Source organism: Platichthys flesus, chromosome 1 (genome assembly GCF_949316205.1).
Source record: "Platichthys flesus chromosome 1, fPlaFle2.1, whole genome shotgun sequence".
Classification (NCBI taxonomy): Eukaryota; Metazoa; Chordata; class Actinopteri; order Pleuronectiformes; family Pleuronectidae; genus Platichthys; species Platichthys flesus.
Genome location: NC_084945.1, coordinates 17,643,771 through 17,670,828, shown reverse-complemented (window position 1 = coordinate 17,670,828; position 27,058 = coordinate 17,643,771). Strand labels below are relative to the sequence as shown.

General features: G+C 41.2%; 1 protein-coding gene across 1 annotated transcript in view; it reads left to right on the top strand.

The window, feature by feature from the left end:
* ush2a (Usher syndrome 2A (autosomal recessive, mild)) overlaps positions 1–27,058 on the top strand; it is a 187,758-nt gene that overhangs the window by 121,178 nt on the left and 39,522 nt on the right. The window contains exons 62-66 of the mRNA XM_062387555.1: positions 9,350–9,573; positions 10,817–11,156; positions 13,684–13,881; positions 14,067–14,221; positions 19,968–20,166. Coding sequence (XP_062243539.1) covers positions 9,350–9,573; positions 10,817–11,156; positions 13,684–13,881; positions 14,067–14,221; positions 19,968–20,166 — 1,116 coding nt within the window. The remainder of the gene's footprint in view (positions 1–9,349; positions 9,574–10,816; positions 11,157–13,683; positions 13,882–14,066; positions 14,222–19,967; positions 20,167–27,058) is intronic.

The window sequence follows — 27,058 nt, the reverse complement described above, 5'->3', positions numbered from 1 at the left end:
TCTCATTGCTCCCTCTCACCATGTCCAGGGTTTTGTATTTTAATGATTTAGTGAGTGACTTGAGATTAGCGAAAGAAAGGAGATAAAGAAAGAGAGAGAGAACAAAAATGTTTTTAAAAGAGGAATATATATTCAATATAATTCAATTGAAAGTAAATAATAGTAATGACTACAGAATACGTACACAAAAGTAATACAAAACTGAAGGATACCAATTAAGCTTGATGTCAATACAAACTTTGAACAGTTTGACTGTGAGAGAAAATGCAAGATGTAATGAAATTGATGAAGCAGAAAATAAAGAATGAAAGTTTAAATGTGAAGGAAATAATAGAAGAAAGAAAAGTAAAATACACTTTAGATAAAGTAAACAGGAAAAAAACTGAAAGAGAAAGGAAAGAAAGTAAGAGGAAGCAGGAGAGGAGACGAGTGGTGAAGAGCTAGATGGAGCAGATTAAAGGAGGAGTGAAGGGTATCCCATTGTGCCCAGCTGATAGACTAGGTTAGGCTGATGTGATTATGGGGTCCCTGAAGTGCGATCTATCACACATTACCGTCCACACTGTCAACAACCATACACACACACTGCAGGGGAACAGCAATGCCAGGAGACAGCCGTCTGGCAACAGATACACGTACTGGCTCGCATTCTCATGTGCACACGTGGATATACACACAATCGTCCACGCACAAACACAACAACAACCATACACAACAGAACAGTTTGTGCATGCACGCTCACCCAAAAATATGCAGCCTACAGTTGCATGAGCACACACTCACCAACACTTGAGTGTGTGTTCCAGACTGGACTATTTGATTTGAAACAGGAAACCATCCAGTGTAGATCAGGTGAAATAGAATCAGGGTCAGGGAAGTGATCTCACCCAACCTGTCCCAAAGAAATCCGCACTCTGCCATATAAAGTATATTACTTGACTTGACCTTTCTGTCTCCTTTCTTCTTGTAAGTGTCCCTCTGTAACAGGAGACTGCACAGTATTTCTTTATACTTACAGAAGTCCACTATTCTGCTTACGCCAACTGTTATTTTCTGTTTCAGTTGGGGTGTATTTAACTTTGCATTTAAAGCTTCTATAAGTAGGATTTGTGATTTAATTTCATATAAACTAGATTAGGTTCAGGGTTAACCCTGATTAGAGAACCGAGGCCCCTGAAATTCAATCAAACTGCACCACTTTTTATACACTCATAGATATCAGTTCCCTGAATGTGGATCATTTTTAACAATCAAGATCCATGAAAATGTTAAAAAATCTCATATTAAGATCTAAAAAAAAAAAAAGTGCTGTGTTTATCCCGGACCCGTGTCACATCTCTTCACCAAGTTTCATGGAATCCTCTCCTCCTTGGGGAAAGTTAAAAAATACTGCACCAGTGAAGTCAGCCCTGCCCGTTTCTTCTCCATCGGAAATGTGTTGACTCAGGTTCTCAAATCCTTTGCCTCAGTAAAACTGGTTCCTCAGTTGTCGTACTCAGTCAATGGTTTCAGTATATATCTGACAGATGGGAGCAGTAGAGCTATTTGTGCCTCACTTGTGCTCTAGGCACTTTACTGTGACACAAAACCTCTTTTAAGGTCTCCAGTTATTTCAAACTGCAAACCTAACAACAAACCTAACCATGTCAATTGTGTATTAATGCTGGGACTTGTCACACAGCTTTAAAGTGCACTGTGTTACTGTGGCTGAACAGATTGGGTCACATCTGCTGCTGACAGGCTGCTTTTGTGATATGGCCGGTGTAGATTTGAAGCAAGTCGAAACATGTTCCTGGCTAAATGTGACTTTATACAAACTTACCTGGGCCAGTGACACTTGTTGCCTTCTGTACTGGCCAGCATAAATCTGGCCAGTTTTAGACTTTGGGGTATTATTGAAATGCTCTATAATCCTTTTCCTCAGAATCCAGAGTTGTTATACAATAACACAAAGTCTCTGTGCTAAATCCCTCGCTTCCAAATCCACCAGTCTGTTTAAACAGCTTTCATTTCACTTTCAAGTAGATTAAATATTGTTTGTTTTTGGACAAAAGTGCCTCCATTTTTTGCGCCATTTCCTCCTGTGCTGTAGGTTCAAGACCAACTTTTGAGCTCATCATTTGCTCCTCCTTTTTTTGCCTCTGTCTGAGGTTGTATGTATGATGTTTAGCTCAGATTTAGGTGAGATTGGATGGTGTTTAAAGGAACGTACGTGGTGTCTTTGGCCTCCCGTTGCTCCCTGACTCTCCCCGAGTCCCCTGCCTCGCTGTGTGCGCTCCACTAATCATTTCCCCTTCACACTTGTTCTTTATGGTGTGCAGTTTTTTTAACTCTTCCATCTGCCCTTCAACCCTGCCTATCCCATCACTCACTCTGGGTGCTACCATAAACACCCTCCCCGCCTCACTTTTTCTCAAAGTGAGTGAATCTGAAACAATTTGTGCGTTCCTTTAACTCCTTCCCGTACTCCCTCCCTCTGTCCCAGCCCAGCAGGCCCCATCCAAACGTTCAAGGACAAATCTGAATATCCCTTTTCACCGTTTAAGTGTTAAAAGCCTGGCGGTGCCGGGGTGTTATCTTAACGCGCCTTGCCGTGCCATCATCAGAGCGCGTGATGAAAATGGCTGTGATGATGCTAAAAGAAAAAAAGAGGAGGGGGAGGAAAAAGTAATAATCAAATATGTTTTTCAAGGGCACAGTGACCATTTGCTGGAGGGAAATTATCCTAGTAGTTAAGCTAGCTCACTCCGAGCCTGGCGGAGTTGTGAGAGTGGATGCGTTTGTGTGTGTGAGTGTGTGTGAGTGTGTGTGAGTGTGTGCAAATGTGCATGGTTTATTACTTCAACTTGCATGCTTCACTTTTTGTCTCTGCTTCGGTATATGTATCTGAATGTTTCCTCGTGTAGAGTCACACATCCTTTGCATGTCCTTCCATTCTTTCTGCCAGAAGATTCTCAGTATTTTCTTAGTGTGTGTGTGTGTGTGTGTGTGTGTGTGTGTGTGTGTGTGTGTGTGTGTGTGTGTGTGTGTGTGTGTGTGTGTGTGTGTGTGTGTGTGTGTGTGTGTGTGTGTGTGTGTGTGTGTGTGTGTGTGTGTGTGTGTGTGTGTTAATCATTGCCAAAAGCCCCTCATCAATGATGGGTAGCAAATGGCCAACAGTAGTGCATTCCAAACAGCAGCGTCTGGCTGCTTTAGAAGATTGAGTGCTCTCTGAACACAGGAAGACATTTCTCTCTCTGTTAATGTATTTATGATGATGGCTTTTCTATTAGGTTTACTTTAATGACTGGCATGAATAAAACGAGAGGCTGTCAGGAGCACAGAGCTGAGGACAAACTGGTGTGTGTGTGTGTGTGTGTGTGTGTGTGTGTGTGTGTGTGTGTGTGTGTGTGTGTGTGTGTGTGTGTGTGTGTGTGTGTGTGTGTGTGTGTGTGTGTGTGTGTGTGTGTGTGTGTGTGTGTGTGTGTGTGTGTGTGTGTGGGCCCATTTCATTTGCCTTTATTTTATCCTGATGTTGTTACATATTGTTAATCCAATAACAATTAACATTGAAGGACTTAACTAACAGGTAAGAGCCGTCGCGTTAATGAAACTCTCAGGCATAAGAACACAAACACCCAGGTCTCTATCTTACACCTAATGAAAAGCAGCATAAACCACAATGCAGATGACTTTTGCCTATCCAATGGCCTCATGCACACCTTCAACACTGATACCACTGACATTGACGTTCCATCATTCAGGGTATTTATGTAGCAGTATCTTTTGTTGAATAAATATTGCTTTTTGAGCTTTCAAACTGGTGCATCTCCCACTTTCTCATAGTAGTAACAGCCAGGTTGTGACAGTTCAAATAGCAAAAGCATTTGCTCCCATTTATGGTCCGTTGGGCGTGTTCGTCTAAAAATGATGGGGGATTGGATGTATTGATATCTTGATCTAATGGAAAATGATAACACTTTTGACCAACTTAAACCTGGTCTGAAAGCAGTGGCACAGTATTACTCTGTTACGTGGTAACGGGCAATAACTGCTGACTCACAGTTGGTCTGCTTGCACCTTTTCACTTAGTGCCTAAAACAATTCGATTTCAGCAGCATCCACAAGGAAGAGGTAGACCAACAGCAAATATGAATGATTCTAATTTAATTCTGTCAACCAACAAAGACTGGGCCTCTGTCATGTGTTGCCTCATACAACAGGACTCAAGTTGTTTCACTTAAACATAACAGTTGTTTATTCTCTGGAACCTGCGGAAAAGTCTTAACAATAGAGCAATGACCCTGATAATATCCAGAAGTGTGTGATGTGCCCTTCTTTTCTAATCTAATAGTGTGGGCATGTTTAAAATTATACAGAAGAAAGATTTTCCTTATTTTCGTGACAGAACCTGATTTTAACCTCAGTCAGGATTTCAAAAGCCCAGTGGTCTAGGCCCAGCTTAACCCACTAACTCTTCCAATCCCAGTCACGTTAGTGATCATAGTGATGATAACGGGACAGACAATCTCCTTCAAAACATAGTAGTGTTTATTTCCTCATCACAAAATGTTTAATCTGTAATTGACAAAAAGGGTTATCTCTCGATCATATGTTTGATCCATCCTGAACTAATGGCACAGATACTTGGGGGGGATATGTAAGTGTATTTCTTTATTACTTATCACTTACTTACTTTATACTCTCTCTCTCTCTCTCTCTCTCTCTCTCTCTCTCTCTCTCTCTCTCGCTGTCACTCTTTCTCTTGTCGCTCTGTTGTTCTCTCTGAGATACTTTAAACACACTCTAACAGCTGCCTGCTGTGTCTCACTCTTTACTGAATCCCTGTAGAGTGGTGAAAATATAAGTGCCACAAAAGCATTTACCTAAGCTTAGCTCAGCACACACACTTAAACAAACCTTCGAGACACAAACAGGCAAAGATGCACATACACAAAAATGTACACAATATCACATATGCCCAGATGGTTATTTTGTTGAGATTTAAAAAAAAAAAAAAAAAAGATACCAGAAAGAGGACAACCAGTCAGCTGGGAAAAGTCTGTGTGTGTCTGCTGCCCCAACATCCTCATGTGGGTGTCCACAGGGGGACACTGCTCTGTGTGAGAAAGTCAATCCACTCTGATTTGATTTCTCAACATCAACATGGCATATAGTCTGGCCCCTCCAGAGCAAAAGAAGGAGTGAAGCTAGTTAAGTTGTGTGTTAAGCTAAGACCTAAAGAGTACGATTTTTCCTTTCTGTGTCCAAGCATGCAGATGTGTTCCACCAGTCTGTCTGTCTGTCTGTCTGTCTGTCCGTCTGTCTGTCTGTCTGTCTGTCTGTGTGTGTGTGTGTGTGTGTGTGTGTGCGCCCGTCAGCATGCAAACATTGTATGTGCACGCTTGCTGTGCACTTTGTGCCAAACCCCTTGTAATATATTCAGGTATTTAAAAGTGTTTGGTTTGTTTAAAGTTGTGGAGGGGTTTTGGTCTCCTAGAGAGCTCGGATAACCCTAATCCACAACACACATTTTTATCAGTAGTTCATTGGCAGGGCTAAATATTGACTTATCATTAAGTGGAATGAATGAAACCCTAATAATAATTCACATTGTCTAAGCACCTTGTGTTGACGCGCTGCTCCCGATGTTATTAACGAATGTATGCAAATCCAACACAAATCTGAAGATTAGTGCTGAAGCACTCTGCGATGCACGAGCGAAAACAAGAGGTGTGCGATAAAATGTTGTCAACAGATACAAGCACATACATACACATTACACAAACACACACAGCAGGAAGCGGAAACAGGAGATGTGTGCTGCAAAACGTTAACACAATTGTGAAACCAATGTCACGCACACCCATACAGATGCAACCTGCACAAAAGATAGGGAATGGCTTTCTGCTGAATATGTGATAATGCAATAGTGAAGTTTAGCTGCAGAACAGTAACCAAGCGATGGAGAGAGGTGGAGGTATAGTGCAGGGAATAGAGGATAAGAGGGAGGTGGAAACAGGACATAAAGATGATGAGGAGAGAAGAGGAAGAAGCAGTTACATGGTCAACAGAGAAATTTGTGCAATGAAATGGAGGAAGTATGAGAAGGTTGGTGAGGAGTTACCTTTATGTGGCTAAAGACTGACCGACAGATGTAGATGAGGAGATATTTGATATAGAAGTAAGACATACAGGGGGAAATAATAAGAGACCTGATGGTTTGACAGTGTCAGAGGCATTTCCATGCTGGTATTGGAACTTCTCTTGTGAAGATGAGTGAAAGCAAAGTAAGTGTGAACAGGAGGTTGGTCGTAACTCCTGAACTTCAGGTCACAAGTAGGAAACCTGGCATTTCCTAGAGGCAGAAATAAGTATCAAAGAATCACACAGCGCTGTGTTTGAACACAGCCATGAGATATGAGACCAAAGAAGACAGTTGGGCAGCTGGAGATGAGACGCGGGGGAGACAAATGAGTGAAAACTGTGAGTTGTGGACGGCCTGGTGTCTGGATGGAAGGGAGGAGTGTAGAGGTGAAGATGCCGAGAGGACGAGGATAAGTGGAAAGAAGCTATTTTGAAAAAGTGTTGAGCTGTTTATTTGCGCGTCATTGAAGCTGAAGTAAGGCGCTGGGGGAATTGGCCACCAAGCCCCCGCTCTGCAACAGCTGCCGCTGCTAAGTGAGTTACTAGCCGTCAGACTGCCTTTATGTCACACAATCACACACACATACACATGCATTTCCCTGTCACATTGTGCCTGTGATGGATGCGGTGAGGATATAATGCACTGCCGCAGCATACTAGAAAATATGTGCCGTTCTCCACTTTTGGCCTTTAAGTGAAATGATTGCTTAAATTAACAGCGTTTCTGGTGCTCAGAGAGTGAATGCTGATTAGGGCGTTAAACAATAAGTTATTTATCACTCCACAACTAGCTGCTGCCCCATTAAAGGCCGGGGCCGTGATACAAAGCAATGACTTAGTGTAATGTCTGCTGTCAAATCAAATGGGCACCACAGCTGGGGGTAGATAGTGCCACAGATCAGCGTGTCATCAACCGTTAGGATACATTTTCTAAACGCCTCATGAAAGTTTGATTATTTTAACTGCAAGCTAAACAAACCCAAGACGTTGTTTTATTTTTTTTATTCGAGGGTGGAATCTTGTACTGTTCCTCTCTCTCATTAGAAAAAGTGATTTGTTCGTCTTCTGTCGTTACAGTTGTGATCTTTTGGATGCTATGCCGAGCTCATTTGTATTCCCGATGCATCCTCACAGCAGGTGGTAGCTGACTCAGTATCACAGAGTCATAGCAGGACGATGTTATAGCTCTTATCCATTGCAAGCCCAAAGCAAGACAGTCCTCTCCCTCAACGTAGCTGTGCTGACGTCATACCAACAAGATCGCTTCCACTTGTGTTTATAATGAGGGCCGCCGGAAAGAACTCATCATGCTCACTCACCATCTTCAGCACAAAGACCAGTGTGAACCTGTTTGTGGTCTAACATTTGTATCATCACAGAGGAAGACTATGGAGCAAAGTCCTGCAGGAAGTGTTGACTTTCATCTCTTTACTCATAGTTTGGTGGAAAATAGATTTACACTCAGATGTGGACATTTTTTGTGTCACTTTTGTTTTTGATATATATATAAAATAACTTTAAAAAACTCTGATGCAACTATATGAATAAACTGGGCACATCACAGCTGTGAAACAATGCTTATGCCATCTTATAAATTCTCCATCACTGCCTAGGATAGGGGGGCATTATGTTCACATTTTGTCCGTCCATCTGTCCCATTCTTGTGAAGATTATATCTCAAGAATGCTGTGAGTGAATTTCTTCAAATTTGGTACAAGAGTACTCGAGGATAAACTGATTCGATTTTGGTGGTCAAAGGTCAAAGTCGCTGTGACCTCACAAGCACATGTTTTGCCTTGAGAAGTAAATATATCAGAACACGGTACAAATGTTTATTTGGAATTAGATTGAAGGTCAAGGTCACAATGATTTGGGATTCATCAGGAATAGCTTGTCAATTATAGTGACAGTTTACATTTCACCCAAAAATACACTGAGCAGCTTTTATAAAATTATTTTTAAATCAACAATGTCATGTTATGCTAGTCTGGAAAATGTGTTCTCAATTTAAACGTATTTAAGGATGATCATGATTTGAGTAAAGCAAGTAAAAACAAATTCATCTAGTTATTAGTACTAAAGTATGTGGTTGGGGATCACTGCAGTGTAGGGCAACAATGAACAAAGAGCAGATAGAATAATGAAATACTTTATTTGTATTTTTTCAAGTAATTTGAAATGCTGGATGTTGACAATGGAATATGATACTTTTAAAATGTATATTTAATTCAAAAGAAGCTTTGTAGTTGAGTGAATTATAGTTTAATTTGTAAAAAATATAGTCCTAGTCTTACAAGAATGGGTCCAACTCTTGTCTGCCAGAGTAAATCTGTCATTTCTTAGCAGATTAAAGAAGAGCCTCTGACATGTTCCCTTAACCTGAACGTTATTTTTTCCACCAAGGATGAGTCCATCTCCCTCAGAGCTATAGGCAACAAGACACTTTTAATTTGTCACTTTTAATTCAAAGGGACACAAGTTATGTGAATCTGCAAAGTGAAGTGATGGAGAATGTAGTAAAACCAGCTCGAATTTTGATATTCACCTGCAGAACATTTACAGGCAAATGAAGTAGATAGCATGTATTTTAAATGTCACCTTGCTGCTGAAGGTGACGGGGTGGCAGGCAGACATCACCTATCACTGTCAGAGATGGCAGCTCTCAGAAAAACACACCTCCTCTCTGCACTCCTCCGACGGCATAGCCTAAATATCACTGCTGTATAGGTAGATGCATACAGAGGAGGAAAAGAGGGAGAGGAGCGGAGGATGTATATGAGAGTTGATAAGAGACGATGCGCGCAAATATTCAGAGCAGCTTAAATACTCTTTCTGCACAGATAGGAAACTAGAGATTGAAGAGAGGAGGGACAGGGAGTTTGACAGAGGAGCGATAAAACAGCCCAGCGTTGACTGAAGGTTTCAGGAGTGTGGAGGGAAGAAGAGTGTAAAACAAGAGTAGGTGAAGGGAAAGGACTGAGGAAGGGGGGAGGTGGAGAAAACAGAAAGATGATGACAAGGAAAGAGGCGGATGAGTGGTGTTAAAAGATGCCCTGTACGGAGAGGAGAAGCACAAGAAGAGAAGTGGAGGTGATGAGGAAAAGAATAAAAAATGTCAGCAGTGAAGAGTGAAAGATCTTCCATTAAAAAATCATTTCCTGCCACAGTAAGATGAAAAATGCATACAAAACAATAATGTGTTACATATGTTTCTTGTCTGCAGGTTTTGTCTGCTGTGGTCAGGATTACATAAACTCGTCGATCTCTCTCTGCTGCGTGGGCAGAGACGGATTTCCCACAATACACCCCGCTGGCAATGCTACAGTGACACTGCAGTGCTGTGGGTCAGAGGTCATACATCAGGGAGAAGAATGCTGCAACGGGATTGGCTACGACCCTCAACGACACATGTGTGCCGATCGACCCACACCCGGCTTGTCAATACAGGTGAGTTTGTGTGTGAGAGTGTGAAATCCTTTCTATATAGAATGTTGTGTATCTGCTTAACGGGCTGTATTTATTTTTGCTTTTACAACATGATCAATGTCAGCATTAACAGCTGTTAACGTACCAGTCTAGCAGAAATGTTACAAGTTCAGAATCAGGATTTACTCACCAACATCCATCTCCAGTGGCGGGAAGCAACGCCACTGGTAACTGAGCACTCACGTTCGACGGTGGCCGTGCCCGACGTTTGGTTCTGGTGCAGTGTCCTGCTCAGGACACACAGAATAACCAGCATTTGTACATGCAAAATGTCAATTGAATTATACTGAGTTTAAATTATGATCTGAATATAAACCAGGAATTTTGTTTTACTTTCTGTGCACCCTTTTCTAAAGAATTCATTCTATCCATAGCAGTAGTGGAGCTGTACGAGCACAAATATTGCTCTCACAGGCAACAGATTCTGAGTGACAGGTACACAGAAAGAACTGCATTCAATGCCGCTTGTGTATGTGGACAACTGAAGCTGAAGTTATGACTTTATGGTGGATAGTGTAAGCAAGCTTGACCTGTAATTGTAACCTTTTTCTTTACAGAGGACAAATTCCATAAGTAGATGAGAAACCCTAGATTTTTACAGAAAATGTTTCATAAATGCTCATTTAAATTCATATGGGCCCCACAAAGTTAGTAGCGTACATAAAAAAGACCAAGTGATTGTGTGAAGGGTGGAATTTCTTCCACTGTCTGTCTCTCGTTCGTTTCTCTCTGAATCTCAGACACGTTGTCACATCAGGAGTTGGGGACTGGGCCATCCTCCATTTATCAATTGGGGTCATGTGGTGTTTGTGTGTTCAGCATGAGAGAAGCACACGCGTACACACATACACGCACAGCGGCACGCACACACACCGGGACAAAGGGTAGGAACTCTCATTAGTTCTAATGATGTCATTAAGGGCAATTCATACGGCACACGTACACACGATCACACACATGTAGCTTATGTTCACATGAGTTTGTGTGTGTGTGTGTGTGTGTGCTAGAAACAGAGCGAAAGTGAAGAATTTTCGCAGTTTTACTTAAAAGATGTCCAATTCTCTGATTGATAGTGTCTACAATGCAGTTTTAGAAACTATTTGAAGAGAAAGAGGTTTTTTTTATTTATCCTATCGTTAAATTTTCTGCACTTTTTTGCTCCTCTAACTGTTTTGTACCAACTTTCCCTTCATCCTCTGCCCAGCACCAGTGTTCGCAGGGCTCTCTGTGTCCTGTAGCCGCAGCGTCTACAGCTTACTGTGGCTCCTGTGACCTGGATCCATCCGTGGCTGCCTGCACATGGGTCCTGTCCGCGCACACACACCCAGACTCGTCCACCACAGTACACTCGCCGTTCGTCAACATCACACATGAGACTCTCACCGCAGGCCCGTCCACAGATACAAACAGAAGCCATAACGCACACAAAATGGCCGACACGTACGCTCACACACACTCTGCGAATGAGGGACATGAGGAGAGCCTGTGTCCATCACATGAGGAAGTGGTGTACAGCGGAGATGCCAGCAGATACACCTATACAGGTAATAAGTGGGTGTGTGAGTGTTGTATGCAGGGGCGGACTGGCCATCGGGAATACCGGGGACATCCCCGGTGGGCCGATGGCCGAAAATATAAATCCAACGGCCCATCACTATGATGTACCGGCCCACGCCCATCATCGCATCAGCCCTACAATGGTTGAAACAGCGGCACAAGCGTAATTTTCTCCAAGAGCTATACCTATCTATTCGCACTGACTGCTTTTATACTGCTACTCGCAATCGGTCTTCACACTCATGGTGACTATTTTTCGATTTTTTTTTAAGTGTCTTTTAATATGTGTTTTACAGACTTCGGAAGTCCAAAGTAAGAAAAGATCTCCACCTTATTAATAAACACCTCTAAATTGGTTCTTACACAGCCGAAGTGTAGAGAATTTGGATTTGCATACATACACGCAACGCGGCACCCAGTTATACGCATGCGCACCGCCGTGTATTGAGTGGGCCGGTCTGACAGAAACTCCCGGGCCACTTTTTTCCCCCAGTCCGCCCCTGGTTGTATGTTTTTGGGTATATGTGTTCAGTGGGAAAAGAGGCAGTGAATTAGGTGAATAAATTAATATTTTAGTTTATCGTATTATCCACATTATCGTTAGCTGATGTAACTTTACTTTGGTGGTCTTTGTGGTTCTTGCTGGGAAATAGACACTATCTTTTTTAAGTCCTGATAATTATGATAATGTGGTGCTGATGTGAAAATATGAACTATTAAGTTAAGAAAGGTTTTGTTATTTATGAAGCCTTTACAGTAACAAAATGCTGCACATTTCTTATTTAAAACAGGCAACAGACTGAAATTACACCTTGTCTAAAACTACTACTTTGATCTTGTAATTTTATGACTTAAATCTCGTAATAATGAAGACTTTATTATCTTAAAATGACGACTTCATTCTTTTAAAATTACAATCAAAGGATCCAGGATAAAGCTGTAATTTTACAGGACAAAATGACTGCTTTATCCTGGATGTTTGATATACTCCGACATACTGTGTGTCTGCATGTGTCTCTCTGGATGTATTTTAGTTTCCACACTGTGTGTATTTGCTTCCCCGCCTCTTGACCTTTGACTTGAGAATTTAGCCATCTGTGTAACACACCGCTCATAGGAATGCAGAAACCAATTCTGCATTTACTCTAAATGTGTCAGACGTTGCAATCAAGGGGCTTTAGGGACAGATGCCCTTCCACACACTCTCACACTCTCTCTCACACACACACACACACACACAAAGGCAGCTGTTGCAGTGTACATTAATAGCTGTAACAAGGTAACTATCTCTATGCTGTACACCAGTGTATCATTAAAACTTAGAGATTGGTGCTTTAATGCCATTTCAACATTCTCTACTCTAAATCAGCCCAAAGGGAGTAGAAGTGTGTGTGCATGTGTGTGTGTGTGTGTTGGTGTTTGTAGGCATGCATCCGATTTCTGTACTCTGTCCCCACATTTATCTGAGTAGTTTTATCTGTTTAATCAAGACTAATAGTGATTGTGGATGTCATGTGTGCGCATGGGTGGTTGTGCATTTATAATTATATGTTTTTACTTACTATTCAAGGGTTCCTCTTTCTGTGCAGCCTTTGCTGTGTGTGTGTATTGGGGGGGGTATGGTGCAGTTAGGATAAGAGTTTCTAGGCGATGCTGTGAAACCATCTGGGCAGAAGCACATAAAGCTGTCGCCACCCACCATACACCAGATGTTTCTCATGCACACACACATTCAGACAGACCTTCCCACAGACACACACACTCATGATATCATGCTATACTTATCTAGGGGGAAAAAACCTAAGGTATCTGAAACACGAATAGCACCACCACATGTGCAATGAATTGTTCACACACATCTGATGAATCTTTGGAATCAGACCTTAACAGACACGTTTTAAGGATGGAAGCATGCAAACACATTAAGTGCTTAATTTACATGTGTGTGCCATTGTGTGTGTCACTGTGTGTGTTTTGCTGCATCAGTTATCACAGTAGTAAATAGAAGAGTCCCAGACTGATGGTTAAAACCTGGTGTCATTTACAGCAGGAGTCCCCGAACACTCCTAAAAGTAAATGTGCATGTGCATCTGTAGGTATATATGCTCCTGTAGGTATACCTCGCCAGAATGGCTGTAACAACCTTACAGATTGTTTTAGTCCCAGGCCAACATCTACAACTACACACCAGTGACAGTGCATATGTTTTGTGTACGATCGTAGAGGCCGGAGTGGGACCCTCTTTCCTGTGAGGGACGTTTCATGTCCTACATGGTCCATACTACCTTACATGACACATATCATACAATCCTCCGTAATGCTCAGTAATCGTCAGCTCCAGACACTTACAGGATTAATCACACACAATCAGATGGTGTTGGGAGTGTTTGTAACTGACATAACCATCAACAACCTCACTGACATATTATTATCATCTTGTATTTATTTCATTAAGCTTTATTCTCCTTTGTTGTTCACAACTGTTCCTCTGTTTGACTTTACTTTACTAAACAGACTCTAACCTGGAGCCCTTCACCACCTATGAGTATAGAGTGTGGGGCTGGAACAGCTTTGGACGAGGCTCTAGTGATGCAACGACAGTGACAACTAGTGAGGACAAACCGTGGGGAGTGGTACCGCCCCGCTGGAGCTGCCCTGGTGAAAGAGATGACATCATCCAGTTGGATTGGCAAGCACCTGCCAGGCCTAATGGTGTGTATGTGTTTGGATGTTACACAAGTAATAAAGAATTGCTAATGAATTCAATGTAGATGCATTTCTGTTTCAATAACTTCAGCAGAGGTCAATAATTAACGGTAAGATCTTTGAAATATTGAGAAAAATGTATAATGTTTTTCAAGTTTTTTCCAAAGTTTCCTCTTTTTCCATTTCACCAGGTGTCATCACCCACTATGTCATACTGCGGGATGGAAAAGAACGTTACCGTGGAGATGAAAACAGATTCACTGATGTTGGTGGGATCGGGCCTTTCCAAGAATATGGCTACCGGCTGAGGGTCTGTAACCGGGCCGGTTGTACTGACAGTACACAGGTAAGACTTGTGTGTATGTTTGTGTCAGTGCTGTTATGTCGCCACTATTTCCTTCATTACATCACAATATCAGTTGATTTGCAGTGTATGGGCCCGACCCTATGTTTTTATATTTAAAGTATGTGGTCGGCAGGAGCACTGAGGTTTCAAGGTGAGTTTCAGGTGTTGCTGGGATTTTTGAGAATGAAAAGCAAATACAAAGCTTCAATAGTCCACTGAAAAAGAAAATTGTTGAATCTATTTAAAAAAGTTCTTATATTGGTCACACGCAAATTACTTCAGTTTATTCAAGTCGAAGGTTATACTAACACGATAACTTGAATTTGAAGAACTTGATGTGTTTTCTTCAACTGTTATGATTAAAGTATGGTTTGATTTTTGTCCAGTCTTCAAGTTTTTTAAATATCTAAATTCAACTTGATATCTTGCTTTTGGCTCGATTGTAATTTCAGTATAGGGACCTCAACATATTCTTTCTCCCACGTATCCAGATCTCATTCTGCAAGAAACTTAAAGTGTCATGCATCTGTCAGATGACAAATGGAGATTGATTTAAATCAGACAAATTAAATATCCTTAAATCCCAGCCAATTGTTTGAAATAAAGACAGTGTTTCAACAGGGATTCTCCTTCACAACTGTGTTAATACAAATGGGCAAACACAAGTTTTCCTTTACGCTTATCAAGGAGACATTTCTCTAAGATGCAACTTCTTACCTCACTCTGGGTAAATTCAGGACAGAAACCTTGCAGCATCGGCCACTGCTCTGATCCATCTTTTGTCCAGTGGCCTTTCAGCTAAATGCCCTTTTACCCTCTCGTAAAAGTCGCCTCAGATGCTGAATTCCAAACACTGTTTACATCCTAATTCAGGCACACAGTTGTTGTGCAAGTGATATTTTCAACATTCTAAACTGACCTTTGTTGCTAAGAATTACCGTGTGTGATGTTTCCACGCTGTGTGCACTCTGTCCTGTTCCCGTGTCTGAACAAGTTGTTATGTAGCCTTGTTTCTGCTCTCCCCCTGTATGCGAGGCTTTGGATTTGCTGAGCCTACCTGATGTTTGTGATAGTGTCCATAATAGCTTCACACAGAACTCCCCCTGCTATCTCTCTGGCTGGAGCCGAGCTGATATCACCACAACAATTAATTTTTCCAGCTTAGAGGTGATGAAAGCTCACGTTGAAAACTGTCTTTCTGGCTCTTTTTTAAAGCTAATTGAACATCTCATTATTTTGATGAGTACATTCTTACGTAAAGGGGTGGGGGGGGGTTCTAAATGTGAAATGTGTCACTAGAGGGGTTGCTGGATCATAGAGTGAGATGCAGATATAGTAGGTTAAATTAGTTAAAGGGGTTTATAGGTAAATTGATGACAGATTAAACTATACAATGAATGAAAGCTGGTGAGGAAGATGGCATGAATGAAACAGGAATGACTGAATTAAGGAAGTACCAATGATCAAAGAGATACAGGAAGAAAGAAAATTGTGTCTAAATATTCTATTATTAATATTAGGTATTTTTTTCAGTTTCCTCATATTTGTACTTTGTGATTCTGTTGCTGCTTTAAGCATCCACTGTTGCGTGTATTGATTTGAATATTTCTTTACCGTCTTCACATGTGTGTGGCAGAGTCAAAGATTCTCAAATATTAATAACATCTTGTAATTAGGTTGCCATTTGTAAGCAGCCAGTTCCCAAGTAGGTAAACCCGAGCAAAAGCAATGCTCAGGTTTGGCCAGAAACTGCAAAGATACAGATACAGTGTGTATATATAAGTCTGTGTCACATGGCTAAATACAATAGGATTCAAGGACGTCTTAAAAGCGCTTTGTGTCAGAATAGTGTGGAGGGTAAGTAATAACCATTTTTCAACTCTACAGAAGCTTGCTAAGCAGTGACGATACCTAGATTATGCACAAATGGCATTCTGGTGAAATTACCTATCAAGCCAATAGGTCCAGCCACAAGATCCAATGTAGATGTAAGGCTGGATCAAGCTACCAAGTATTTGCACTTTGCCTGCATGAGAAGAGACGTTAAAGGCGACTAAAGATAATCAGATCATGGTTAGAAAATTAAGGCACAAATTCGTACCCACTACAGACTCAAACATGATTTGAAACTTATACTTGGCTTCTGTAGGAAGATCCAACTTTTGGCATATTTTACTCTGTATTAAAAATTGTCTATGGAATCAGCCTGGCTGGAAACTTGTAACTGAGGCCTACAAGACCATTCAGACCAAAAGGAGAACTCTGTATCCAGCACATATCCTCGTAACACCATAAGCACTTACACCACAAGCTCAATCTTCGTCCTCCAGGTTCCCTCTCGCTGCCTCCCTGTCTCACACATACGTTCACCCAAACAAGCACACACACTCCCAGCAAAGGGTGGGACGGAGTGAGTGAGTTGGAATTAGTTCGTACACCAGTGAAAATTGGCCAAACAGTCCCAATTATGGGATAACTTGGGCTAACCTAATACACCACTGCAATTACCTGGCATCAGCCACCTCACGCACACAGGCATAGAGAAACACACACAGGCACACACACACAAACACACACCTGCTGTGACAACAGAAGGTACTGATCTAATACCGTTGGTCACTTGGAGAGGAGGGAGCAGCGATTGGTCCTCCTCCAGGTCTTCACATCCTTTTGTCCTGTTGTTTCTGCTATTCGGGTCCTGTCATTCCTCTGATCTTAACGCCAAACTCTCCACTCTTTTCTTTCCTAACCTCTCTCATCCTCACTCCATCCCATTGTTCAAACAACAGCTTCTCTTTTACAGCAATCATCATCTTGTGTCTAATATTCACCCTTCTCTCTTTTCTGTTTCTCTCACAATCCCATTGTCCTCTCTCCCTCCATATTTCTATCCCCTTTAGTAAGCTTTGATGAACAGTGTCCTAGTGAGGCATGTTTTCAACTATGTAGTTTTATATTTTCTGAGCTGCACGATTTATTGAAAATCTATCGTCATCGCGATACCAACGTGCTCTTTCTCTGTCTATTACACACACACACACACACACACACACACACAGACAGACAGTGTGTCAGACACTTGTAAAAGCTCAGTCTGGGTAAAAACAACAGACTTTATAAACTTCGTAGATGTATGGAGTGGGAGGAGATGGCAGCGTACTCTGGTTTGTTTGACGCAGTTGGTGCAGCGCACATTGCGAATGATAAAGACACTGAGAAGAGCATAACTGACAGAGCTGCTAAAACTGATTCAAAATGTATGAAAATGAACAGGTGGACTTAGTGGAGCTGTGCATGGCTCCATGGTGTCTGCCCCGGACATGGTGGCCCTTCGGCCGGGCTGTGAGCCTGCTCCTGGCCGTGGATCTATCTATGGTCCCTGTGTCCTTAGCCAGGGACTGTTTAAGTTTATCTATCGCAAGTCATATCGTCATCACAATATTTAACAACCTTAATATCATGCAGCCTTAATCCCGAAGATCAAAAAATTCCACAATGCAATTTCATTAATGTATTCCAGTGAAGGTAATCAGAAAATGCTGTTTAAATGGCAGCTTCTTCTTCTCTTGTCTTCAGAATATCAGAATATTGGTGTCCATGTTAACATGTCTAATTTGGGCCAGTAAAGGGAACCCAGATTACCTGGGTGCCTCTTTCTCCTTAGCACTCACATTTCAGTATAATGTCCCTGCATCGATTTGCTGATCAACACTTATTTCTTGTAAGTCAGACTAAAGTTCACCAAAGTGCTGAAAGATACGTTTACAAAGGTGGTTTATGGCTTTTATTTTGTTTACATTTGAGCAAAAATCTTGACAGACATCCGAGGTGACAGCACTCACTGATACTACGACTCTCCTGCTTCTTACTTATCTTCCTCTTCCCTGCCTGCTTTGCTGTTGCCTCTCTTCCACCTCTTAACGTTTGTGTGCATTTATACCTGTGTGTGCACGTATGTGTGTGTCTACTTAGTTGTAGTAGCCGTGTTCTAATTGCATAGCACTGTGCCGGACAGGTGGGGGAAGTGCTAGTGACAGTCTATTAAGGCAGGATATCCCTGTTCCCGTTAGCAGCAGATTGCCCTGTGATTCTGTGGCCTCCACATTCACCCAGCGTTCACAGACGGCCAACAGCTACGACACGAGGAATTTACAACGAGGTGGTCACTCAAAACCCTGTTTGAAAAAAACTGTATTTTTATTATGATCTAAACATAGAAGAGAATAAGGGGTGGGGGTACATGTTGTGTTGTTTTGTTATGTTTTTCTTTTTGTAGCAGCTGGTATTACTACTGAGTGGAACCAACACAGCAGTCATAATTAAAGTGTTTATTCCAGGTTGCATTGCTGAAACAGCTTTCAATAGAGTCCTTTGTCAAGCAGAAACACTCAAACAATGGAGTCTGTCATTAAGGCGGGGTCCATACCTGCACCAGAATGGGTGATTGAATAGCTTTCTGCAGAGATAAACTGGAAACAACAAAGTGTTCTTTCACTGATATGCTGCTCTTGGTGAAGATAATAGAACATCCATATGCTGGTCCAATACGAACATCTCATGATGCTTCAATAAAATGCAGTATTGTTTATTACCCCCACTGGGGTTGTTCTGTTTTTGTCCCTCACCATTGATAACTTTGTAGGTTTATTATTAAAAGTCCTGCACATATTCGCACTAGTTAGAAGGATGGAACATGGGCAAAGAAAGAACACAATACATTTTTAGCGTGGATCCACATAAACGGGCAGATCCAGGATTTTTCCACTTTCTTTACACGATTATGAAAAAAATGTGGACATATTCAGATTTCTCAGAGAATATTTCATGGATCTTGATGAAAAATGAAGGTACAGTTAGGGAACTGACATTTATAACTGCATGAAATTTGGTGTAGATTGATTGAATTTGAGGGGATTGTTGGGCCTGGGTGGAGGTATATGCTCCACTCAGTGCCATTCTAGTCTATGCTATATATGAATTCCTCCTCGATATGGTCGGATGAATCTATTTTGCTGTCCACATTCTACTTTTCTGTTTCTATGTTTCAGGAGGCGTTATATTTATGTCCGTAAATATACATATACCATGTATATATACACATCTGTCCGTCCATCCCATTCAAGTGACTATAATATCTCAAGAACACTTAAAACGTTGGTACAAATGTTCAGTTGTAGTTAAGGAAGGACTTTAAGAACGCAAGAGATTTCTCTCAAATTTGGAGCGAATGTTCAGCTGACTCATGGATTAACTAATAAGACTTGGTTGGTTAATTTTCTTGACGTCCTGAAGTCTGCCTTTAGGAAGTTTCTTCAAATTTTGACCAGTAATCCTTTGGACTCTTGGAAACATTAACTGATTCGATTTCAGTTGAAGTCAAAGTGACCTCAAATGAATCCGGGAAAAAAAAAGTGGAACCTGGAAACTGCACAGGTTGGCAGATGCATACAAAAGCAGGGCCGTAAGTTTTTGGAAATTAATAACACCAGCACCAGAGAAAATGTCTTCTGCTGTCAACAATGTTTTTATTACCTTAGAAAGAGGAGCCCTGAATCTGGATGCAGCTTTTTATTAGGTTGTGATTGAGTTAATTACTTTCATAAATGACGCAGCAGAAATCCATCTGTTATCAGCCTCTTTTACATTCTGTAAAATGTGTTATATTTTGGATTTTGTGCATGTGTTTCCCTCTGTTTGTATCTGTTTGTGTGAGTTGTCAATGACATGTGTGTCTGTGTGTGTTAAGGTGGTGGCAGTCACAGTCCAGGGGGTCCCAGAGGGCGTACCGCCTCCGGTGGTAACAGCTGTAAGTCCGTCCTCTCTCCATGTGAGCTGGTCTGAACCTCCTCGTCCCAATGGAGTCATACAACGGTACCATCTGAACCAGACGCATGTTGGAACCATAGTTACACAAACAGATCAACCCAGAAATTACACTGTGACTGGTAAGATACTTGTTGTATCCATCTGCATACTTTTCTCTCCCTGTTTCTTCCTCTCTATCCTCTGCTTTGCTATCCTCATCATCATTTCCTTTCCTTGCCTTCATCTTATTTCTCTCCTATTCTCCATTATCACCCTTCTTTTTCTTTCTTTCTTTCCTGTCCTCCTTCTTTGATACTTCTCTTCACCTTTTGGTCTCTTCCTTTCCTTCCCACTTTTTCCCCCTTCCTTTCACCTCCTCACCTTTTCCCTCCTGCTACCCATCATCTTCTCCTCTCCTACACAACTCTACCTATCCTCCTCTTCCTCTCTCCTTGCCTGTCCAGCCCTCCCCTTTCTCTCTATGCCTTTGTCATGTATTTATTTATGTATGCTTGTCTGTGGAAGCCATCTAATGACTGAGTTGACACCAGTTTCCCGTTGTACTCTCTCTGGTCCAACCCCTCACACAGACACAAACACACCCACATGCACACCGAGGTGCACACATACATACAGACTTGAGAAAGCACAAACGTGAGTAAACAAACAGCACAACAAAAGCAGTTTGTGTCCCAGCGCTCTTGTAAAACACTCAGAAGTAAAGCAGGGGCACAAACACAAGTGTTGTGTGGAGTTAATATAATGTAGATCTGCACACAAACATGGTGTCGGGACCGGGTGATTTGTGAGTGTAGTTTTATCAGCCCTGAGGAGGAGCAGTGTGGCTGGCCCTCTGCCATCAGTGGGGGGGCACACACAAACACACACACAAGCACATCCAGACACAAACATCTGCATGAAGCTCCGGTACACAAATGTTACTCATCTGTACAAGACCAGAGCAGATTAGACACAGCAGAGAAGTAACAGCAGAATATATTATGACATAATGTGATCACACAAGTCAGATCAGACTGTTGTTTAGGACAAGAACAGTCAACTTAAGAAATATCACATTTCCACACGGAACAATAAGTGGTGACATCTTTTGAAGGGGAGACTTATTGGAGCCTTCACACCTCCTCTCTGCTCGGTCTTGGACTCGGACCAGGCATCGGCTTTGCCAGTAGCCAATAGACTATTCCCATGGTGCCTGTGGTTGGCTTGCATGGTCAGGAGTTGTGTGCACACAAGCACATGGGTTTGTATGTGTAGGCATGAGGCAAAGCAAACAATGCCAAATAGAGATGGTAATGTGCTGTAATACTGTACCAGCCCCATGTGCCAGTGTAAGCAACCAGCATGCGTGTGTGAAATTCCCCTGTACCCCAGTGAGACACTGGAGAACCCTGCGTATTCAGCCAAAACCACACTCAGACTCTCTCTCTCTCTCTCTCTCTCTCTCCCTGTTTCACTGTGATAAAGGATGAGAAATCAACTTAAAATGCAGGTTATTCAAACAGATTCAGCATTAATTCAGTATATGTTGACTAACAGGCTTTAAGTTCATTGTTGCTTGATTGAATTTTAATGGACTATTGGGCCTTGTTGTAGGTATGTGCTCTACCTATTTATATATATATGTATATATATTTTATTTCAGAATTATGTAGTTTTCTTATCTTATGTCTGTCTTTTACTCATTAACCCACACATCCCCATGCAGGACCATACAGTCAGAGAGTACATATGTGAACTCAAGTGTTCTTCTATGTTGTTCTTATTCAGTGTTACTGTAATGAATATCCACCAATAAATCACAGCTGTTGAAATACACAAACTGTTCGGTAAAAACAGGAATAGAGGTGGGCGGAGGGAAAGCAATTTCACAAAAATTATATAAGGAGTCACCCAAAAAAAAACTTTGACAAACTGAAGGAGTGAAAGATGCATTGCTGACATATTTTGAGGAGTGAAGGAGAAAGGGAGGAAGGAGTGGGACAGATGAAAAGGTGGATGGATGTAACTAAGTGTTTTCAGTGAAATATGAACCGGAATAATTGCAGCGCTACACCCTCATCCTTAATGTTTAATACGCCATTATTCATCTTCTCGGCATCTGTGCGATGGATCTCGCCACTTTCAGAGACCGACACTCAACGAGCTCACACACACACTCAGTCACTCATACACAGGAACTAGAGTAATGTGCTTTTTTTTCTTTTAGCCACAAAATGTCGATCTAAGAGTGAATCACAGTGTTATGTTGTGTGATGTTATGAATGGCGTATCCGTAGGGCCAAAGAAACATGTATCAAGACAACTTTTATCCATTCATGTGTATCACTCGTTATAAACAAGTCAGTCTTATTATTCTCAATTATGAAACAGAGGAAGTAAAACAATGCATTTAACTCAGTGGACCTGTTGCTTTATATTGGAGGTATAGTTCCCAAATTTCAGCTTGGAGCAGCTTTAATAAGCATTGAATATGGTCGCTGCTTCTAACTGATTAAGCTGGTGCCTCCATGATGTCAGGATCTAAAAATATTTTAAAAAATGTTGTTGCTTCTTTTTATAACCTGTTTATCAACATTTGGCCTCAGGAGAAGCAAGAAATAGACTCTTATTAATGTAGGTTTTCAAATTTGTGAACAGAGACACTTCACTGAAAGAATTAAGCACTTCTGTACAAAGACACCCCATGTGAATCGATATTAAGTATTGCTATCATTAGCTCACAATGAATTATTGCCTGCAATTATATAGATTATGGCATTAATCATGTGTTTAATTGGTCTTTTGTAGGCTCATTATTAATGCAGAACAGCAGGGAATAGAGTATGTTCTTTTATTTATTAATGCCTTTCCCCCACAGTCCGTGCTCTGATTGGTCCATGGTATAGGTGCAGGCATGTAGACACGGGGAAAGGAGGAGAGGTGATATGAAAAACAACCTTTCTTATCATGTATCGGTTCTGAATCTGTCAAAAGTGTCAGTGCTACACAAGGAGTTCTACCCAGTTAACAATCGCACTCTGTAACTTGTAACTTCCATGTTTTTTTGAAATACGTTGGTTCATTTTACTCAGCTGTGTCGATTCTGTCAAAACTCTTTCTCCTGTTCAGGCCCCAGCTCTGTTTCACCTCTGTTGTCTTCATGAAGGAACGGACAGAGATGTAGTCAGAGAACAAGATAGTGGTGGATGATTTTTCTCAGGGTCAACGGATGAAAGAGACAAAAACAAACAGAAATAAATACTGTACATATTTTCATATTTAATTTAAGACAAAATATTTTCCTCTGAAAATCCTAATGGGATTAATATAGTACTGAATTTTCTTTTCATTTGAAAAATGTAGATTCAAAAAATTTATTTTAGTAATAGATTATTAAATGATTCAACATAGTTGAAATAATAATTTGAGCTCTGCATCTCAACCCCAAAAGTATAGAGACACGTTCATATTATATTTGCTATATGACTTTATCTGTTTGTACAATCTAATATATTATACGTGTGTGTGTGCCTGTGCGTGTTTGTGCGTCAATGTGTGAGTGCATGTTTGCGTGCATGTGTGCGTGCGTGCGTGAGTGTGTGCGTGAGAACCTGATCTCATTGTTCCATTCCAGACGGTCTCTGCATTAGTGAGCCACAGACAGGAAGTCAAACTCTTAATTATTTAGAGGAGGTGTTATCAAAGCTCTTGCCTAACTCTCTTTCGCTCTCCCTCTTTCTGAGTTTAATTTCTTTCATTTTCTTGCTTGTTCCTGATGCGCCTGTTCTTTCAGTTTATCAAGCAATTTAAGAAGTTTTTGTTATTGTCTCTTCTTCTTTTCTTTCTTCAACAGAATGTCTGATCGCTCTATCTTGTACTCCATTGTTTCTTCTCATTCTCTCTCACCCTCTTTCATGTCTTTCTCAGCTGACCTCACATTCTCTCTCTCTCTCTCTCTCTACTCTTATTCTCTTGCACCTCATTCCTTTAATCGCTTTCTCTCTCTCTTTCTCTCTCTCTGTCTCTCTTTCTCTCCCTCTCCTTCTCTATCTGTGTGTGTATCAGCTAACTGGAATGGCACTGTGGCCTGTGCCCACCATCCGATCATATTCTCTAATGCACACAGGACTCAGCAAACTGTCAATAAAATACTGTTTCAAATCAGTTATTTTTACTGCCTCGCAGCAACACACTCTCTTACACACACACACACACACACACACACTTACATACTGTTGAGATAATGAAGTCCACAAAAAGTCTCTTGTTTTTTGTTTGGAAACTTTGACTCTTTACTTAAATGTAAGCACCAACTTTTGACTCTCTGTCCGCCAAGGTTTCTGCTTCTCTCTCTGTCTTATACACAATCACTGACCAACCTCCACTGGGTCCGGCTCTTACAATGACACTTACAGCCTGGTTTTACTCCGTGCTGGTGAGCCACTGGCTGCTCACATCAGAACTCCCTACACTGGTATTTCACCTCCCGGTGATCACTGTTAAAATGATCGAAGCTTCCTCTGTCTCTCAGTAATAAAGCAAATAACAACACATGCATGGTATTAATGGTTACATGCACATTTGGGAATGTGCACACACACACACACTTACGGTTTCTTTCATTCAACGTTCACGTACGCACAAACACAAACACACACACACACACTCCATTGTCGTCTTGGTGGTGTTTCTCCAGCAGAACAACACTGCCCTCTTCAGGTGGAGTGTCAAACATATCTAAAACACTTCAGAGGTGTTTGTGTGTGAGTTTGCATCATCTGCATATGTATTAGATGATAAGTACAATTCAGTGCTTTGTTTAAATCACATTTAGGATGGTATGACATGGAGTGGTTGGAGAATCAGCAGATACTTCAGTTATTTTTGGGGATCAGTAAGACTCTCTGACTCTCTGCTCATTTCATTAAAGGTAGAACAGATAAATCAACTTTTACAAGCATGTCCTTTGATCAGTCAGCTGCACTTCCCGAACTAAATTCTAGCTGCAATTAATATAGGAGAGTTTTTGGTTATTTTGTTTATGGTCACATTTTAATCAGTTCCGAAGCCATTGCTTCATGTCTTCTTTTCGCCATAAAGTTGTCTACTAGCGGTCTGGGGTCAAAATATTATGTCGGCCCAACTCTGAGTCTCATAGGGACATAATGTCTGTCTGTCTGAAAATGTACTGAAGGGTAAGTGCTTTATTCAGTGTTGCAACAAATGACATCAGCTGCAGTGTAGATATCATTTACTCTGCTAGAGTGCACACATGCATATACACACGCTTAGTTGCACAGTTAAATAGTGTAACAGAGCCTTACGCTTCCACACTAGTACTTTCGTATGGCTGGCAGATTTTCTTTATTTAACCCGAACACAGGGCAACATTGTCGGAACATTTGCACACACACACACACATGCACATTGATCAGGGGTTGGGTTAAGCATGGCAGGCTGCAAGGCATGTTAAGCAGGCAAAGCAGTAGAAAGAGACGTGAGGAAGCCATGTTGAAACACTCCACTGTGCATTAGTGGTGCCTGTGTGTGAGTCTGTCACCTTTTGAGACAAGTTCAGACTAAAGGCAGTTAAATGGAGATAGTTTGTCTTCATTTAATGACAAAATATCACAAAAAAAATTGATACATTTGTATTCAAAGAAAGAAAAAGTTTTTTTTTGGTCAATGGTCAAGGGTGTGTGTCTGTGTGTGTGAGTACATGACTGTGCATGTGTTCGTGCATGTGGGTGTATGGTCTCTGCCGTCAACACAGGATGGGTAGTGACGTGTCTAAGCCACAGCAGCTGAGACACACAGTAGGTGTCCCTGTCTGTCTTTCAAACTCCAAATACACACAGCAGGAAATACAAATAGATCATTTATATTATTGGCAAAATATGGCATATTTAAATGTTTTTTTAATTGTGGTCATTTTTTACCTCTAAATTATAGTTGCTGTACTTTTATCTAATCCTTTCCTGGTATCATGTGGTTTGTTACTAAACAAACAAAGGTAGAGCCACATTTCTTTTATTTGAAAATAGCTTTTAAGTAAGAATTTTTAAGCCTTTAGTAGATATTTCAAAAATTCTATATAATCCATCAGAAATCCTTAATGATATAAAATATGTATTCCCTAACCTAAAATAGTGCAGAAAAAGCAGGAATAAAGAATTCCACACATTGTATTATGCAGTGCCAAAGACAGTTTTTGCACTCATCCTTTTTGAAATAGGCGTTTCTCTCCCTTCATTTTCCTTTGAATTTGATTTGTAAGCTGTTGTAGCTTGTCAGCTAAGTGAATGACCATAAAATATCCAGTCAACCCCCACAACAGCATTAAGGATTTGCATCCACCCAGTCATCCTCATCCATCCACTTTACATTAGGAGCCAGGCTGGAAGCATATGTGAAGGGAAAAGCCAGAAACTGGTTCTAACTTAAGTTAGAATATGTAGAATATTTGAGCAGCTTTCAGTATTTAAATCTTAATATAATACATGCAATATCACACCCAAATCAGAGTTCCTGTGGTTGCAGTTAAAACACCATTCAGTCCCTATGTGATTTATTTTAGACTCATAGCAGGTGCCTATAAATAAATCATGTCTGGACGCTGTAGCCTAAACGCATACCAAGGTATCATAATTATCATAGATCAAAAGCTGATGACATTACAGCGTTGGACCGGTCCTATCCCATGTCAGTTCCGCGGCTGCCCATCTTTACGTTGTTTCATTATTGAGTTATGGCATGCATAATTTAACACCGACAGATATGGATCCATCCGTTGAGAGAGTGTGGAAAGAACAGAGGGAGGGAGAGTGATACAGAGAGAGAGAAAGAAAGAAAGCCGTCAGGAAGCGAGCGATTGATACGGGCTGGGAAGGTTTTCCCTCCATCTCTCTCTCTCTCTCTCTCTCTCTTTCCCTCTCCCTCTCTCTATCTTTTATTTCAGTTTATCTTTTCTTCCACTTTGTCTGTAAACAGTATACATCCCTCCGTCAATTTCATTTCATGGAAACTGTATAG